This window comes from Streptopelia decaocto, assembly GCF_964273445.1.
Source record: "Streptopelia decaocto genome assembly, chromosome: 2".
In the NCBI taxonomy this organism is placed as follows: Eukaryota; Metazoa; Chordata; class Aves; order Columbiformes; family Columbidae; genus Streptopelia; species Streptopelia decaocto.
The window spans coordinates 37,024,359-37,041,738 of NC_138655.1; the positions used below are offsets into that span (position 1 = coordinate 37,024,359).

Below are 17,380 nucleotides of genomic sequence, written 5' to 3' on the forward strand. Positions count from 1 at the left end.
TCCCTCCGCTGAGTCCGTGTTCAAGGCTGGTTTAGGAGGGATTTCCTATTTTAAAAGCTTTACTAGAAACTCAAGTTTCAACGGTGATGAGCGGAGCAGGGGGATGTCAAAATGAATAACTAGTGCAGTTTGAGAGAGGGAAGGAACCCAAACCTTCAAGGGGTGTTAAGATCTGCTCACGTTAAAATAAACTTGTCTGGATCTCGTGGGTTTCAAAACGAGGGTCTGTGCTGTGTCTCCATGCAGGATCGGGTGTACTTTACATTATTTTACAGTACAGTGTGCACTTGAGCAGTAAATTCAAGTTCTGGTAGTGACTGTCCACAGAAAAAGAAATAATAAATGAAACTAAGGGGCCGTGTCCCCGCAATCCCGTCCTCCCTGCCGAGGTTCTGTCCGAACTGCAACTCCCGACGTGCAGCGCGGGGCAGCCGCCGGCAGCCAATCGTGCCTCGCCAGGAGCAAAGCGCGCTGTGAGTGGCGGAGAGGCGCGGGCGGGTCCGCACCAATCGGGTTGCGGGATGGTGGGAGGTGCCGGGGTCAGAGCGGGCCCTGGCGGGTTGTGTGTGTGCGGCGGGCGCTGCCGCCGGCCTCCCTGCTCCCGGCCTCCCTGCTCCCTCCGCAGCCGCGCCGCCCCCGCGGGCGATGGGGGCGCGGGGCTGAGCTGTCCGGGCGGGTTCTTCTTGTGCGACGGTACGGGGCCGGGAAGGGGAACGGGCCGCGGTGGGGGGGCGGGAGCGGGGGCCGCTGGGGAAGGGCGGGATGGCCGTGCGGCGGAGGCCATGGCGGGGCGGCCGAGGTCTCTCCTACCTTCCCTGACCGCGTCCAGGAGCTCACACCGGCCGGTTGCTGGAGTATTGTGCGTCCACCGAGCAAGGGGGCGTGGAGCCGAGTGCTGGGGCCTTGTCTCAGCCGGCCTGTCAGCTCCGCCGCTGGCTTGGAGAGCGCTCAGCGAGACACAGGAGGTGCGAAGCTGTGGCGATGCCTCTGATGGGCCTCCCCGGCGAGGACACAGACCAGAAAGGGAGACGGACAACGGAGGTCTGCGGTGCCTTTGTTAAGCTTTGATCTCAGAGCTGCCAGGAGGAGAAAAGAGCAGGCACCTGACTGACATATCTGCTAGGCCCTCAAATTCTGCATGACTTCTTAAAACTTTTAAAACAGCTTCTTTTTTTTTTTTTTTTTCCACAAAAAATGCTGGGGCCTCCTAGATTTCATGATTAGCTGTTGTAGATGATGGAGGAGGTAAAGACTTCAGTTGTCTCCTCAGTTGTGGTTGAGGAGTGAGGGAAAACGGCCTAGGGAGGACATGAGTGTGGCTTATAGGACAGGAGGGGGTTAAAGTTTGTCTTCATGCTCTTTCAGGAGATTGAAGGGGAAAGTGCAAAAGGTGATCAGGTTGGAGAGAGTTGTAGGAATGATCTGGTGCTCAGGACAGAACTGGAAGTCAGAAACTTTGACTTACAGCTGATTTTTAAGTTTTGAATAAGTTCCTTTGCCAACTATGAAAAGTAGTTCGTAACACTTTATCAGTAGTTTCAGGTTTTTTTTTGAGTTGTCTGCATTGTTTATTGGCTGGGCTGCTATATATCCCAGTTGATCTCTTTTGGACCTGTGATAATAAAAACAATAGCCTGGAGACTAATCCATGGCATGTACTTTTCACATTAGCACTTTTTCCTGAAGGAAGGACCAGTGATGTAGACATTAACAGCATTTTTTCTATGTGAAAAATGTCAGAAATAATCATAAGCAAAATGCATATTCATGGTTAGTTTTTTTTTTTTATGAGTACAATTAATTTGTGTTGCTGAAAGGCCTGCCTTCAGTGAGAAAACAATATGATGTTTGTAGAATATTATTTGTTTGGAAATGATGTTAAATGAGTGTGACCACTTATACTTTTTTTTTTTTTTTTTAAATGTAGGAGAATAATTAGTGCCTTAAGAAAAGTTACTTGCTTGAGTTGGTATTGGTAACACCATTATCACAGTTAGCATTTAGTAGTTTCAGAGGCATATAATCAGTCTTTTAGAGGAAATCAGTTTTTTGCACCAAGATGTAGCTTTTTCTCTGAGTAAACTTATGTTTTTGTTGCCTATTAAGTAGTTATTCTTTATTAAACAACTCTGAAATCTGATACTCTCAAGCTAACACGTGTCCTTTGAAATTGATATGGTGGCTTGGACTTCGGTTGGAGCAAGGCCTGACCTGCTTGCTTTCTTTTTATTGTGTGGGTACTAGTGAGAAGAAAAAACCCAAACCCACCCTCTAAAACTCTTTTTGCCTTGGAATGAGTATGGCATTAGTTATTTGGTATACAGACCCAGGTTAAAATTTAATGTTCACTGTTCTAGATGCAGTATTAATCTTTTGCTGGCTTTTCTTGCTTGTTTTTGTGTAAAATTTGATTATTGCTAAAGGTACTCTGAAATGCATATTTTGACTTTACATGTTTATACAGAAGGATGTTTTTGGACTTCTAGGGTGCCTTATTGTGAAGTTTCTTGGAAGTATTTGTCAGTAGTATAAAAAAACCCAAACCAAATACACCCGTGTAAGGCTGACTGGTCTGAGACTATATATAGGAAACATAGCACAATACTATTAACCAAACCTACTTGTTCTCTGCATAGAAAGTTAGGTTTCCAGTTTACAAATTTCAGGATCCACATCCTTACCAATTCCATCCACATTCCATGAATTCCAGTCCTTGTTTTTTTTATACTTTTATGCTTATAACAAATCAGTGCCTTTGTGGTTGTATTTTACAGTATTAGTGATAGAGATTTTTTTTTGTTTAAGCAGGTGTTTTGTGTGCATGGTGCAGAAAAAATGAATTCTACTATGAGTGAGGAGCCTGATGCACTATCTGTAGTTAACCAACTCCGAGATCTAGCAGCTGACCCACTGAACAGACGGGCCATTGTTCAGGATCAAGGATGCCTACCAGGTCTCATTCTGTTTTTGGACCATCCCAACCCTCCAGTTGTTCATTCAGCTTTACTAGTAAGTGTTATGGAGATAAATTTGTATGTCAGTAGGACATTTTGTAACTTTGTTAATGTCTTAAAACAAGTAAAAATTTAAAAAATGTGGTTATATGTTATGTTGATATTAATTGTATGTGGGTTTTTTTGAAAATATGTATTTCAAAAATTCTTTAGCAATGACAGATTATTGCAGGGGAATTGATGGGATTTTTTTAAGAGATTCATTTACTTTGCACTTTTTTCCTAATACAGCTATTTCACTTTTTGTGTGGAGGGAGGTAAGCATCCTTAAATCTGTTTCTTAAGATGAACTCATGGAGCTTGGTAAATACACACAGTGATTTGGCATTCATATTGAAAAAAAAAATTACATTAGAAGTGATATCCAGAGGTCATGTATTCCAATCCCATACTCAAATGAAGGGTCCTCAGATCACGACTCAGGGTTGTGTCCTCTTGAGTCTTGAACACCTTGAAGGATGGAGATTCCATAACCTGTCACCCTGTTCCAGAATTTGACCACCCAGATGGTATTAAAACAAACAAAACCAATGCCAGAACCCCAGAAAACAACCCAAAATCTATTAATAGCTAATACAACTTGTTACAACTTCTGTCTGTTTGTTCTTGTTCTTAATCATAAACACTGAAGTCCCGATTTCTCATCCTGAATCTAAATAGTAACTTTTAAAAGTGTATTTCTTGCTTAGAAACAGGACAAAAGTCAATATTTTGTTAAAAGTCTAATTCAATTCTTCTAATAAGCTTTGAAGTTACTAAAATTTATGTGGTGCTCTTCTGTTTTTATGTAATTATTGTATTCTAAACAATGTGAAACTAAAGAATAAATAAAGAGCTCTGGCTTTTACATGCAACTGTACATTATTCTTTATACTATCAAGACCTATCTGTACCATAACTCTGTATTTATAATTTGTTTTACTTTCACAGTGGCTATCAGTGGACTTGGAATTACTTCAGTGTCTCTGATACTCTTCTGAGTTCAGGGAATGAGGTCACATAATCCAGGAGACTTGTGTCCTGCTCATTTTTTCTCAGACTAGCCTTGCCATAGCATTTGCCTGACTATAATGTTCTTCACTGGGAGAACTTTAGGTTGAGGTTACAGTTTTTTGGGAATATGTTGCATTGATTTTCTTTCCAGTGCAGTTACCTTAGGTTTTGGTCTTGAAAGAGGATCTTGTTTGGATGTCTCACTCTCTTTTTTGTTCCTTTGCTCCTTTGGGCTGCATATGCTCATTGCCTGCACGAGATACCGTAATCAGTCTGTGATCATGTTATAAAAATTACCTCTACATAAAAAGGATTGACTTTGTCAGACTGGTGAGGGCTAATCCAGTTTGCAGTGTGGTTCCACAGCCCCAGATATTATTCATGTTGTGTTGTAAGGACATCTTGTTGGGCAGGAAGGGGAGACAGCTGAGTTTTTCCATGTGGTGATACCCTGCATTTAGAGTAGCTTAGAAATAAAGATTTAGAGGAGACCATGCTATATCCCAGGACCCTGGCTACGGTCAGAAATGGATCAGTTTTCTGTGAAAACATGTTTTAGGCTGCTACTCAGACTCATATGTTCATTAGTTTTTGAACCTCTTAGGTTCTGTAGCTTTTAATATCTTTGCTGATAACTTTATTTTTTTTTATATTCTTCTATTCATAAAGGTCTTTTTGCTTTGTTTTTGGTTTGGTGTTTGTTTTGTTTTGGGTTTTTTTGAGCCATCCCATTAGTCAAAAAGAAGTTCCATTTGAATGGAAATATATATATAAATATAATTATTTGCCACTGAGTTCGTACCTAACAAAAGGATGTACAGTACTGACTTGAAATTTCTTACTGTATTATTCTGTGATTCCCGTAGCTGGAAATATAAATAATCTGTATGACTCATAATAGTTCCCTTTTTAACTTTTTTGATATGTCGTAGAATGTGTCAGAGAGGGTGTTTTCCTCCCCATGTGCTCTTTCAGTTCTTTCTTCTATGTGATCAAGAAGTGGTATGTATTTGTATAGTTTTCTCTAGGTTTGGTTCCAGGAACTCTTTATGGTACACTTCAAATGCTAAAAGTTTTGAATGCTTTAAATATAACATCAGAAGTAACACAGGCAATACTACTACTTTTTTTCCCTCTCTTAAATTTGGACTAAAATTTTCAAAAATTGGACTCTGAAGTTAAGAAGCTATATTAACATTTCACTTATAAAACATCAAAGGTGTCTTTTGTTATTAAGATTGACAACAGTGTATGTTTATTTCCAAGTATGGAGATAGTCCTGTTGATTATAATGAAATTACTTGAGAGCTTAGTGTTTTGCTGAACAGAGGCTGAGCCAAAGTCTATAATAGTAATCTTCTTTATGCCTTCAGTAGACACTGATTTAATAAACATCAGTGATCTCACTTCTTTGAAGATGCAGACTTTTGCATCTCCTATGGGGGAAATGGGAAATAAGGCTTCTTAGTGTTAAAAAGTCTGGTCACTTAAGTTGTTCTGATAACTTTGTCTTTGGTCTTAATTGAGTAGAAGTTACATTTGTGTGTAAAAAAATATGCAACAGGTGGAAAAGAGACTGTCTACGTTTTGACTCAAATAATTAGCCATTAAGAGAATGGGTTTTTTCTTTGTCCAGCAACGTTACATCCTTGCTAAATTGACTGAACCAGAGACCAGTAAAAATGAGAAACTTCCACCAGTAAGGATACATGTCTAAATAAGGAAGTTAGTAGTTCAGAGCTATGTAGTTATTTCCCCATAGTTGGAAAGTAAGAAAATAAATACATACACAACATTTGTAAACTGCAAGTATTGATACTGATCCACATTAGGAAATAGCAAAACTCACATTTAGAGTTTTTATCATGCCAGACAGCAGCCAGACTTTCTTAAAGGCAAAAGAATGGTTTTGAATTTTACCTAGTATGTGCTGAGGATGATTTAGAAAAAAAAACAACCAGATAATTAGCTCTCAGTCTCTGAAAGGATTAAGGAGCATGTTATGTTATTTTTAAATGTTATTTTTAAAGCAGCTATTGAGCAATGTAGCTGTTATATGACTATTTTTAAAGAATTGATGCACTTCTAAACCTTGTAATCACAAACCCCTTTTGATAACCTGTTGTATTTGTGTATTGCAGGATTTTGCAAGTGCAGTTCTTGTACCTACATCAATAAAACACTGATTAAAACACAATGCACAGTACACCTTTGGAGGTTCCTTCTAAGAAAACTTTGTCAGTACTATCAATAGAGAGATGTCTTGTGGAAAGAAGGACTGACGTTTTAACTAGAAGAGTGTTGAGTTTGGAGGATCATGCAAATATACGTTTGCTGACTGGGGTCAGCAATGCAAAGTTGTGCAAAGTGTCTACCTTGAAAGTCAAGTAAAAAAATCTTGGGCAACAAATAAGTGTAAATTCACAGTTTAGGTAACAATATCCTAAGCATCTTGCTGCTGCTTATATTCTTACTCCTGCATGGAGAGACGAATATTACAATTCGTCTTCAGAAGCTTATTAATGTGGTAGACCTCTTTCTGTGGACAGTAGAAACTTTGTGGTAGTGAGCTTTCCAGTATGAGTGTAGCCCATAGAATCGACGGAACTTATACCAGAAGCATAGTGTATAAAAATAACTTTAGATCTCGGATCACATAAATGTTTGTTGGAAGGGACTTCTGGAACTTATTCACTTCAGCTTCTTGCTTGAGTTGGGACTGTCACCAACATTCAATCAGGTCAGTTGTAGCTTTGTCTCATTGATTCTGCAGTCCCACTAGTTCAGTGTTGAACTACCTTTATAGTGGAAAAACTTTTTGTAATATCTGATGTGAACTTTCAAAGCTGCAGTTTGTGGCTACTCCCCCTTGTTACATTGTCTGCTGCTGTAGAGGAAAGTTTGGCTTGGTTGTCTTTGTAAAGGCTTTTTGAGTAGTTGTGTACAGCTGTTAGACTGTCCCTTAGACCCTCTTAGCGGGTATGAACAAACCCAGTCTCTCAACCTTTTCTCATAGATTAGCTATTCTATGTTTTCTGTGTATTTATGAGAGTAAAACAATTTGTTAATGTTCACCATAGATGATAATACTCTTTGTCTTTTCACTAGAACTCACATTGTGAATGTTTTACAGATGTACACTAATAAAAATGAATAGTAATGTATTGGACATAATGCTGATTTACTGTGGTCATCTTTTTTTCAGGCTCTCCGCTATTTGGCAGAGTGCCGTGCCAACAGAGAAAAGATGAAAAGTGAATTGGGTATGATGCTCAGCTTACAGAATGTAATACAGAAGTAAGTTTATGATGGGCTGTTGACTCCAAAGACAGTGTAAACATAACATAATGATGCAAAATAAAACTTTGACTATGAATTTGTATAGTGAATTTTTAATATTCTTCTTTGTTGAAGTGGCTGCAAGCAATTAATAGTTTTCATTTTATAGTATAGCAGAGTAATGAGACTGTAGTCTACAAGAAATTTTCACTTGAAAGTCACTTGCCAAACAATGTGTTTCTTGCACTTCTTACAGATAACTAATTTTTTCTCTTCCCTTCGGGTTCTCTTATAATCCTTGTCATCATTGTATAAGGGTGCCTTGTGCTACTGCATTTAATGAAATTGGTTGGCATCTGCCACATTTATTCTTTGAATCCCACCTTTGGGAAGTGAAATCATATATGTACTGTATTTGTTTTGATGTATTTTTGAAGGTATGTGTTGGTAGTTCTGTGTTGAAGCATCTTGCAGGTAGAATAGAAGTTAGCCAGGTTTGTAGTGGTCTCTAATTTCTTTGTAGAATGTGTCAGCTGGGTTATGTCTCTTAAAATTTGCAACTGTAGGATTTTCTTCACTTTTCTAAGGATTGAGTCTTAAATACTGGAAGATGTGCAGATATATGTACACTGGAGAAGATGCACATGTGCACTTATCAATAGAAATTAATATGATGAACTAGGATGAATCATTACTAGCAAAAAAGCGCAACCTCCTTCAAAGTTCAGTCTGTCATAGCAAAAAATAATTTGTCATCAAGTTATCAAAAGTTGATTATTTTACACACAGCACTCCAGTTAACTAGACTTTTCAGGTGTGAGGGGCTGTTCTGTGAGGGAAAAGTCATACTGTTGCACTCAGATATCTCAGATGAAGGTTTAAAACAATTATTTAGAAAAGGATAAAACACAAGTAAAATTGTCTATTAAAGATTCAAGTGGAAAGCTTTTGAATCTTTAATATGTTAATTGAATCTCTAATGTATCACTTGTGCTATTAAGTTACAAGTTTCTGTTGGAGAAAAAAAAGCAAGGCTAGACTTTGCTAGTCCCTTCATCCCACAGCCCCTCCAGTTTTTGGTGGTGTATCTTTTGTTGTGTATCTCTCTTTCTGACACTACTTATCTAAAGGTGTAAATCTGAAGGTGTGAACCTGAAGAATTGTAGGGGAAATTCTGGTCTGTTCGCAAGTTCTCTGTGATGTGTGATCTAACAGAGAGACTAAAACTATATAAGTACCTCACTAATTCTGCTGAAACTAACAAGATTGTGTATTGTCCTGAAATTCAGCATTATGCATAAATATCATCTTGTTATTGACCAGTTACCTGAAACACAAGGTTTTAAAACAAATGTCTTAAATAGGATGATGAGCTCCGACTAGAATTCAAAAGTGAATAGTTCTCAATTTTTTTACATAATTTAGTAATTACAACTTTTAAAAATGGTAGGTGTTTTTCATAGGATGTATGGGGAAAAATTGAATTAAGTCTTACAGTATTCAGTTTTTTTAAGGACAGGCATAATTAAGGTAAAATATACATAAGTCTAATTGCTACTTTTATAATATCAATAAGAACTGAAATATTTAGGTAATAACAGAAGCACGTATTTCAGCAGAACTTGCTTTTAGTATATATTACACCTATTTAGAGCACAGAGACATCCTTAAGAAGTTGTTGAAAGGAGAATGGTAGTTCATTTTCAGTCTCTGCAGCTTACAAATACCACTTGGGAAACAGTCATAATGAAAACTTTTGTTTAAAGAATTTTATGAAAATCTCTTTGACAAAATTTTTAATATGTTTCAATTACAAGGACCAAAAGAGTGCAAAGTTCAGAAACATGTGGAAAAGGAGAGGGATGTGAATAAAAACTAGAAATCTTCTAGGTGTTCTTTTTTTCTAGAGAGCTCTTTGGCAGGAGTAAGAACATATATTTGGTTTGTATGCTTGTAACATTTGGAAAGTGGGATATCATGAAAATTTAAATATATAACATCTTCAAACACAAGACTTTGTCATGTGCTTGTCAGGATTTTAGGCTTTAAAGTTGACAAGGAATGCTGAAACTAAGTTTTGTATTGCCTGTAGAAATATAGAGAAAGATGGTTGAAAAGTGCTGAGAAGATAGATGTAGAATTATTTTTGTCATAAAAACCCAGTGGTTTGGGGTTGTGATTTTTTTTTTTATGGAAAGTGTGTAGGGGAGAAAACAAGGTCATGACCTTCTTCAGATTTGCTTTACAAAATGCAGATTCTAGCTTTTAATGTGATTTCAGTTTACCAGAAGATATTGTAGTCCTTTGAACTGGAACTAAATGCTAATAAATGCGGTAATAAATACTTTGGTCTTAATGACTTCATGCTGTGTGTTCCAGTGCTCTTTCCAGAATCTGAATATCTAGCTCATCACTTTATCTAACCTACGGTCTTTTGATTATTCCCATAAGTTAATTTGAGGTTTATATATATATATATATATATTTTTTTTTTTTTTAGGTGATGTGTTATAAAAATGTAAACAAATCATACAAAGAGAGATGAACTTCTCCCAGTATTTTACTTTCATAGTTATTGCACAGTTCTTTCAAGCGAGACAGAACTCAGCATCTTTTGGACCAGAAGTTGTAGTCACTGGGTTTTTGCTCTAGACAGGTTAAGCACATTGTGTGGTCTGAATCTTCCCCTTTCATTGAAGATGATGTAACTCTCACTGTTCACTTTCATTGAATTCTCACTTCACTAAATAATAGCCAATGGCTTTCCCTGTTTAATACCATATTGTGGGGAACTGTATTCAGCCACTGATAAAGCTGTGTTATGTCTTTTCAAGCAATGAAATGGAGCTGGTGTGCACAGAGGCAAGTTGTGAACTGAATATTTGTCATTATTTCAAACTTAAGTTGATGTTCAGGAGTGCTGAACTGACAGTGTGCTTAGGAAGTCAAGAGTTTATTTAGAATTCCACTTCTCTTTTGCTCTCAGTTATGTAAATCCTGAAGTATGAGGGCTTTTCTCATCATGTGTGTGTCTTTTATAAACCTTGAAGGTCTCTGTACTACAGACATCAAGTTCAGGTGTGGAATTTCTTGTAATCTGCCTACAGGTAACTGTTCTAACATATCTTAAAATGGTTGATGCCATCAACTGGAAAATAGTTGGAGTTGGTTTGCTGCTTACAGTTTCTTGTAATAGTACATGGGAGCCTCAGGCATAGGCTAAAATCCCTTTTGTTGCAAGTAATACATAACCAGTGCAAGAAGAATACAGCACTTGTTTGAATTTGTTATTGTGAAGGTGAAGTACTATTTCCTCCAGAAGACTACTGAGGGTGAGAGTTGAAATTGAATGCCACCTGTTTATCCAATGATAAACAGTAAATTATACTCTGTACTGCATCTTGGAAAATGGGTAGCAAGTGTTTGAGAGACATCCAAGTTTAACTGTAGTTCTTTGAGGTACCTTCTTGTCTCATTTCCTGACTTATCAGTCCCCTAGTATTATCTGATAATCTTTTTGGTATTTCCTCATAATAAGCATTATAGCTCATTTGTGAAAATTGTTTTGCTGCTTAAAATGAATATTCAGCTTACTCCTTAGTTGATACTACATTTCACCAAGGGGCAAAGGATAGGTTTTAGGTTCACTGTGACAGCGATTTTTCAAGATGTATGAAAACTAGTTTTTGCTAACAGAAGATTAACAGATTTTTAGATGTAGAGACTCGAGCTTATAGGCTCCAGAGCAGAAATATGAAATGTCAGCTCTGAGGAGTACAGCATAAAAATTTGAAAGCTGTGAGATATTTATACTTTTAAGATTTTTTTTTTTCCCAGACTGAACTTGATTTGGAACATGTATAACTTTATGAAATACTTCATATGAAAGGCTTTATACAGTTCCACATTTTCTAGGATATGTGAGAAGCTGTTCAAGTTACATGGAATACTTCAAAACATTTTTCAAGGATAAAAATTTCTATTGCCCTATTCTATACTTGCTGTTTTTTTTTCCTTAGTAGGGGAGATTTCTTATTTGTCCATCCACATCTGCCTATTTTTAAGTGAAGCTTCATGCATCTTTCTGTGTTCTAAGCTGAGAGTAGTAGCTGTGTTGAATAGAAATCAGACTTTAAAATACCTACCTGCAGGTTTCCAGACTTTTTGTTTGTTTTTTTTTATGGCTGATACTGTTTTATTGCTATCACAAAAACATTTCACTCCCTTACCAGGTGACTGACTACATGTAAGTGTATGTGTAGAAGTGTTTGCATAAATAGATAAAAAGGAGAGGATAAATTGAGGCTCCTAGGGTGTATTCCAACAGTCATCAGCAGTTATTTAATATTGAAAGCTGGTTTAGTTGCTGGCTTCATGAATTGTATGGAGGACTTAATGTGTCCGTATGGACTTTATAAAATGTTATTAGCCACGTCTAAAATTAAAATTAATTGGGATTTATAGCCTACAAGGAAATACACTAATTTGTGTTCAGAGTGAAAGTGACTTTTGATGGACAGCAGAGGTCAAAGTTCATAATTTTTCATAATCTTTATGAGCAGCATAATGGTACTGTTTAAATGTAACTAACATGTATTAAAAAAAACCAAACCTGATGTAGAGTCAATACACTAAATAGCTCTTATAATGGAATGGCAAATTACTGAGAGTAAAATTCCAATTACTTGGCTAAAAGAGCTTTCAAGATAGTCTTCCTTTGCCAGGGTGTCAGATTTAATAAGCTGAACTAAATCCAGTGCATTAATCAGCTCTTCCAATTTATTACTTGCCTAAGAAGATTAGGGCAATTAATATGTGTTTAATTAGAGTCCCTTGCAGATCTGGTAAAATACATTCAGTCTATAATTGCTGACTTCTTACTCAATTTTAATTTTTGATAGTCTTAATTACCTATATTTTTTAAAATTTAATTATTCATTGAAACCAGCAAAGTTTGAATTTATGGTGTCTGACAGAAAAAAGCCAAGTATTTGGTAGTATTTGCTAAAATTAAAATAGTCGGGATGTAGTATCATAAGAGTTTTATCCTTTTTGTTGTGTGACATACTACTTATTCCCTATTGTGAGAAAGAAAGAATGGTTGAGGGAAGACAAGGCAAAGGCCATGTATTAATTAGCAAGAAAGCAAACTATATTAAAGTGATACCTGATGATGAAGGGGATGTTACCATATCATAACCGGCTTCAAGGTAATACTTTGTGAGAAATTATACCTAAAAAAAGTATGTAATTTTTTTCATATTTACTGCATTTATACATTTATGCTGTTGATTGGAATACTTAAATTCTGATCTGTAAAGTAGGAAGAAGTAGCTTTTTACAGACTGTAGAGATTTTATTTTTCTATACTTGAATCGCTTAGTAATGTTATTTTTGTAAACCTTGGTACGTGGATTTTTCAACATTGAGAAATGGTTGAGACTGGATAATGGGAAGCATGATCCTGCTGCATTATTTTTGGACTCTCATACTTGTGATTCTGTACTGAGAAGTTGTGATTTTGGAGAAAAAACATGGTTATCGTATGCCTTAGATATTCTTGTGAGCAGGAGGTTCCAAACCCTTTATTTTTAGTAATTATTTATAAATTGCAGTGTATTACCTAGAACAAGAGTAATACACACATCTGTCTATTCCAAGTTAACCCTCCTGGCCTTATCTTTCCTGATATTTTTCCAAGCCTCCTTATTTTACCCACTTTGTTGCATTTTTGTTTGTTAGAAGGTAAGTGCCTCTAGAAAATTATACTGTTTGCTGCTGGTGTGTCTCCTTGAGCTGTGGGGCTCCAGTCTATTCAGTGCTGTAGCAATGTGCTTGTTAATAATAGATGGTCATAGCAGGAAGACGCCTGCAGGCTGTTTTATTCAGCATTGTTAAGCAAAGTGGCTTGACATCCCCCCTCCCCCACCCCTAGTTTCTTTAAGAAACGTTTTTGTGGTATATTTTGTTAATCTTACACATTTCAGAAATAGATTGGGTTTTTGAAGTTATTTTTGAAAAAGCATCCTCTGCCAAAAAAAACCCCAAAAAACAATGAAATATTAGGAAATATAGGAAGCATCAGTATGTCCTCATTAAATATACCATGTCATTTGTTCTAAGTGGCCGAATGCCCCTTTTGTCTATCAAACAACTTCCTGGTATTTGGAAGAGATTTTGTTTTATGTAGGAGGGAGTTGGAGGGGCAGGGGAGAGGATGGGGTCAGTGCTGTGAGCTACCTAGGTCAATAAGCAAGGACTCGGTAGAAAGTTCTTGTCCTTTTTGCTTGTGGGTCATGGCAAACTAAGGAGAGTTCAGACTTTCTCACAGTTCAGCAATTGTTTTTAAAATGTTTCCAGACCTCTTTCTGTATTCGCATAGGCTATTTAGCGTTATCAAGGGCATAGGAAGTCATGATCTTGACATAGAGATGCAGACACAGGGATAAATGGTAGCAATAAGTAAAACACAAGAAGCATTAAGTAATGAAATTATGTAATATCTTAGTTTTACAGTGTTGGTATTAACCTGGACTTAAGTCATGATATGATGGGGTTTCTGATTATTTTTGTGAGATAACAAAATAAGGTTTAAAGGCTTGGAAATATGCATGTTGTTTGTAAGAATAGTCCAAGACTCGACTGCCAACCATTCAAGTGTAACTAGTAATTTAAATGTTGAAATATTTCTGTGGATTTATATTTTGCAGCAGTTAATAGAAATTACTAGTCACATAAATAACTGTCCTAAAGGTTTATTGTGAGAGCTGCAATTTCAGATGAGTTTATTGTATTTGCTTGCATGTGTAGAACTGGTCATGGAGAAAAATATAAAGCGTGACCAAATAGAAGGGTCTGCCCTGTGCCCTACAAGATGTCCTCTAATCATTTTACTTTTGGCAGATTGTTTTGTTTGGTTGGTTTGGGTTCTTGTTCGTTTGTTGTGGTTTTTTGGTGTGGTGGGTTTTTTTGTTTTGTGTTTTCATTTTTGTTTGTTTTTGTTTTCCTAATCTCAGAACCTCTCTGTAGTCAAAGAGATACTGTAAAGCCATTACCCCTTCTTGCACGCAACTTACTTTATTAGTGAGCTCTATATGATCAGGACCATTTCTGTACTCAATGGTTTGGGTGGTTGTCAACCTCTAGATTTGGCTTTTGTGTGTTTGTATCTTTTTCATTCTGTCATGTGTGTGTAACTTCTATTACAGTCTTTTGACTGCAGTGAGCAATACAGTTTTGTTTCACTTTTTGTTTTCCAGCCTACTACTTTTGCCTTATAATATTCCATTTGGTATCTGGCATCAGTATTGGGACTGACTGAGCGGCTTTTAATTACCTGATGTCTGTCTCAGTTTAATTCAGGTACTATAAATCCACGGACTTTTTAGTGTACCAGTTCAATACAATATTAGTTCAATAGCTTTTAGGATACTATCTCAATACATTTGCACACTCAGTGAAGCAGTGGAGCGGCTACTTTTTTTGTTGGTTTCTGTGCAGCGCTTGCAGTTACTGCACGGCTTTCTTGGTACGTCTCTGACACTACAGTTGTTGCATTTCAACAGCTTCTCTCCTCCCTTTTCTTAGATATAAATATTTCATTTTCTTGGTAGTTAGCGAATTCCAAATTAATTCATTGACAAGTAGTGAAGTAACAAAGTAATCATTAATGCAGTGTTTTTAATTGGTCATTTATGGAACGTGAGATTGAGAGACTATTTGTAAGTCCTTCAAAATCATGGCCTTCAGCTGGTTTATAATGACTGGCTGAAGAATATAATGACAAGGTAGTGCAGGTTTTATGGCCTATTACCCAACTATTGAAGTGCCTAAGTTCTAGAGTGGTGGCTTATGTACAATACCTGAAAAGCCATGTTACCAAGTCATAGGTTCCTAAACCTGGAAGAGTTTTCAGTACCTGTTACTGAGCGAATAGGTGTTACTCTGGTGTAGCTTTTTTGGCAGAGAGCGGGCCACAGTCATAATTGCTTGGAGTGTTTTGTATTTAAGTACAAAACAACTTTAATAAAAATACACATATTTGAGAACTTTTTCTGCCCAATATCCTAGCCAGTTTATTCTTTATTTAGAAACTGACTGGAGCAATGAGCTAAGTATTTTAGAAAGCAGTACAAGCTTAAGATGATTTTACTTACTATTTTTTCCTGCAGATTTTATATTAAAACAAATCTGGAACTCTGCAAAACATTATGATTTTGAATATAAAAGAATGAAATGATCTACAGAGTGTGATGCAACATTCCGATATGTTAAAAAGAGTAGAATTTGAACTGGCATTTAAGTAATTGCCGACTGTATGGTAAGAAAAAAAACAATCCCAAACATGTTGAACGCAGTGCCTCAAGACCTGTCGGACATGGCCTGCCAAAAGGCAAGTGTCTTCTCTTTGTGGTGGGATTCAGTACCAAGGTGTGAGGGAAGAGATTTTAACTGGACTGGCAGAAGAGTCAGGAATAGCAATGGCAACACGAGGTGCCTTTAACACTCAATAAACCTTGTCGTCAGCTGGTGTCGAAAGCATTTTAGGAATATAGTGACTTTGACTGGTTACTATTGAGTTTACAAGAAAAAGTGCTGAGGTAGGTTCTTGGATATGCTGACTTCTTCTGACCACTTACTAAAATAAAGAGCAAAGGAGGCTTACGGTGCTTGGAAATAAAAGTAGCAAGTTGTGTTGTGAAATATTGAATACTAACCACAGGTATGGATTTATAGTGCTGTAGGCTGGAGCTATTTATCTGTGAAGAGAGCTGATGAATACTTAGCACTGTGAGGTTTCTCATCTTTCCTTGCTAGTATCATATGTCTGCTTTTGGGTTACAGTCAGTATGGCCATAGGTGATGCCTTCATGCTAAGCATTTAAAAAAAGTTGCAGATTTTTTTCTGTTAAACCACAAATGTCTGGATTATCTTTTTTTTTTTTTTTCCCCCCTTTTTTTCAAGAAACATAGTAAGGTTCTGATGTATGGTTAGAACTTGTATAGTTTCACTTGGGTATTACAGGCAGTAAGTGTCACAAAGGGATGTTCCTCAAAAAAATGTTAATGATGGAACAGTCTTATTGGCAGTTTCTGAATGGAGCTATTTTTTCAGAAGAAAGTGAATTTTAATCTGGAACAACTAAAGTGAAGTTAATATGTTATTCTGAATTAGATGTATTTATCTTCAGGAATGTGTTTTTATACTAGGCTGTTTTGCAGTACATGTTACCATATCTTTTTCTGCAGGATTGCCATTGCGTTTTGCAGGTAGAAAATCATACGCAACAACTTGGAACAAATTAAAATATTTAGTGCATTCTGTGATTAGACAGTACATCATCAAGTTCACACATTCAAAGTTTCAAAGTTACCTACTTCACGTCTCTGCTGAACAGGTTAATATTAAAGTATATTAGCAAATGAGTCAAGTACAAGGCTTACACACAGATAAATCTACATAGACTAAACCTGCTTTTTTTTTCCTCTGGTATGGTTTGGTGCTGTAGTTTAATTCTTATTGTTCACACAGGTTTGTTTATGGAAACTTTTATCTGAGAGTTTTCAAACCATTTTTTTACTTTGTCCAGTAGATTTCAGGGAAATAATTAGATAAAGCTTACTTCGCAAAACTAAACTAAACTGTGGTTTTCTTGAAGACATAAAAGGATTTTCCAGATAATTATATACTACCATCATATATTGTTATATGATATACTTAATGCTGTTGGCATACTGATAATACAAGAAGTGCTATTTGGCTTCCTTCAAGATGTTCCTAAAATGCAGATCCTAATTTTAGCACTACCAATACTTCTACGTGATTGCTACAGCATTATTACCAGGAAGGACTGACTTTTAATGCCAGTATTTGATATCTTCCACTGGAAAGGACCAGAGAAAGTTATTACCCTTAAGATTTTTTTGTTTTAACCTCAATGCAGTTTGTTGAAGCTGTATAATAAATATGATTTCTGCCATATAAATCCATTAAATGATTACTGTTCATTAGCAGGCAAGATGTTGGAACTAGCTATGGTGAAATTCAGCGTGGAGTTTGTGTCTGTTATGCAGACTCTTGTGTAGCAAATACC

The 17,380-nt window shown here is 36.7% G+C and overlaps 1 protein-coding gene across 1 annotated transcript in view; it reads left to right on the forward strand.

Annotated features, from left to right (window-relative positions):
* Nucleotides 1–525: 525 nt before the first annotated feature.
* Nucleotides 526–17,380, forward strand: part of ARMC1 (armadillo repeat containing 1) — a 31,985-nt gene continuing 15,130 nt past the window's right edge. Inside the window, exons 1-3 of the mRNA XM_082044452.1 lie at nucleotides 526–693; nucleotides 2,809–3,009; nucleotides 7,213–7,304. Coding sequence (XP_081900578.1) covers nucleotides 2,836–3,009; nucleotides 7,213–7,304 — 266 coding nt within the window. The 5' untranslated portion in view covers nucleotides 526–693; nucleotides 2,809–2,835. The remainder of the gene's footprint in view (nucleotides 694–2,808; nucleotides 3,010–7,212; nucleotides 7,305–17,380) is intronic.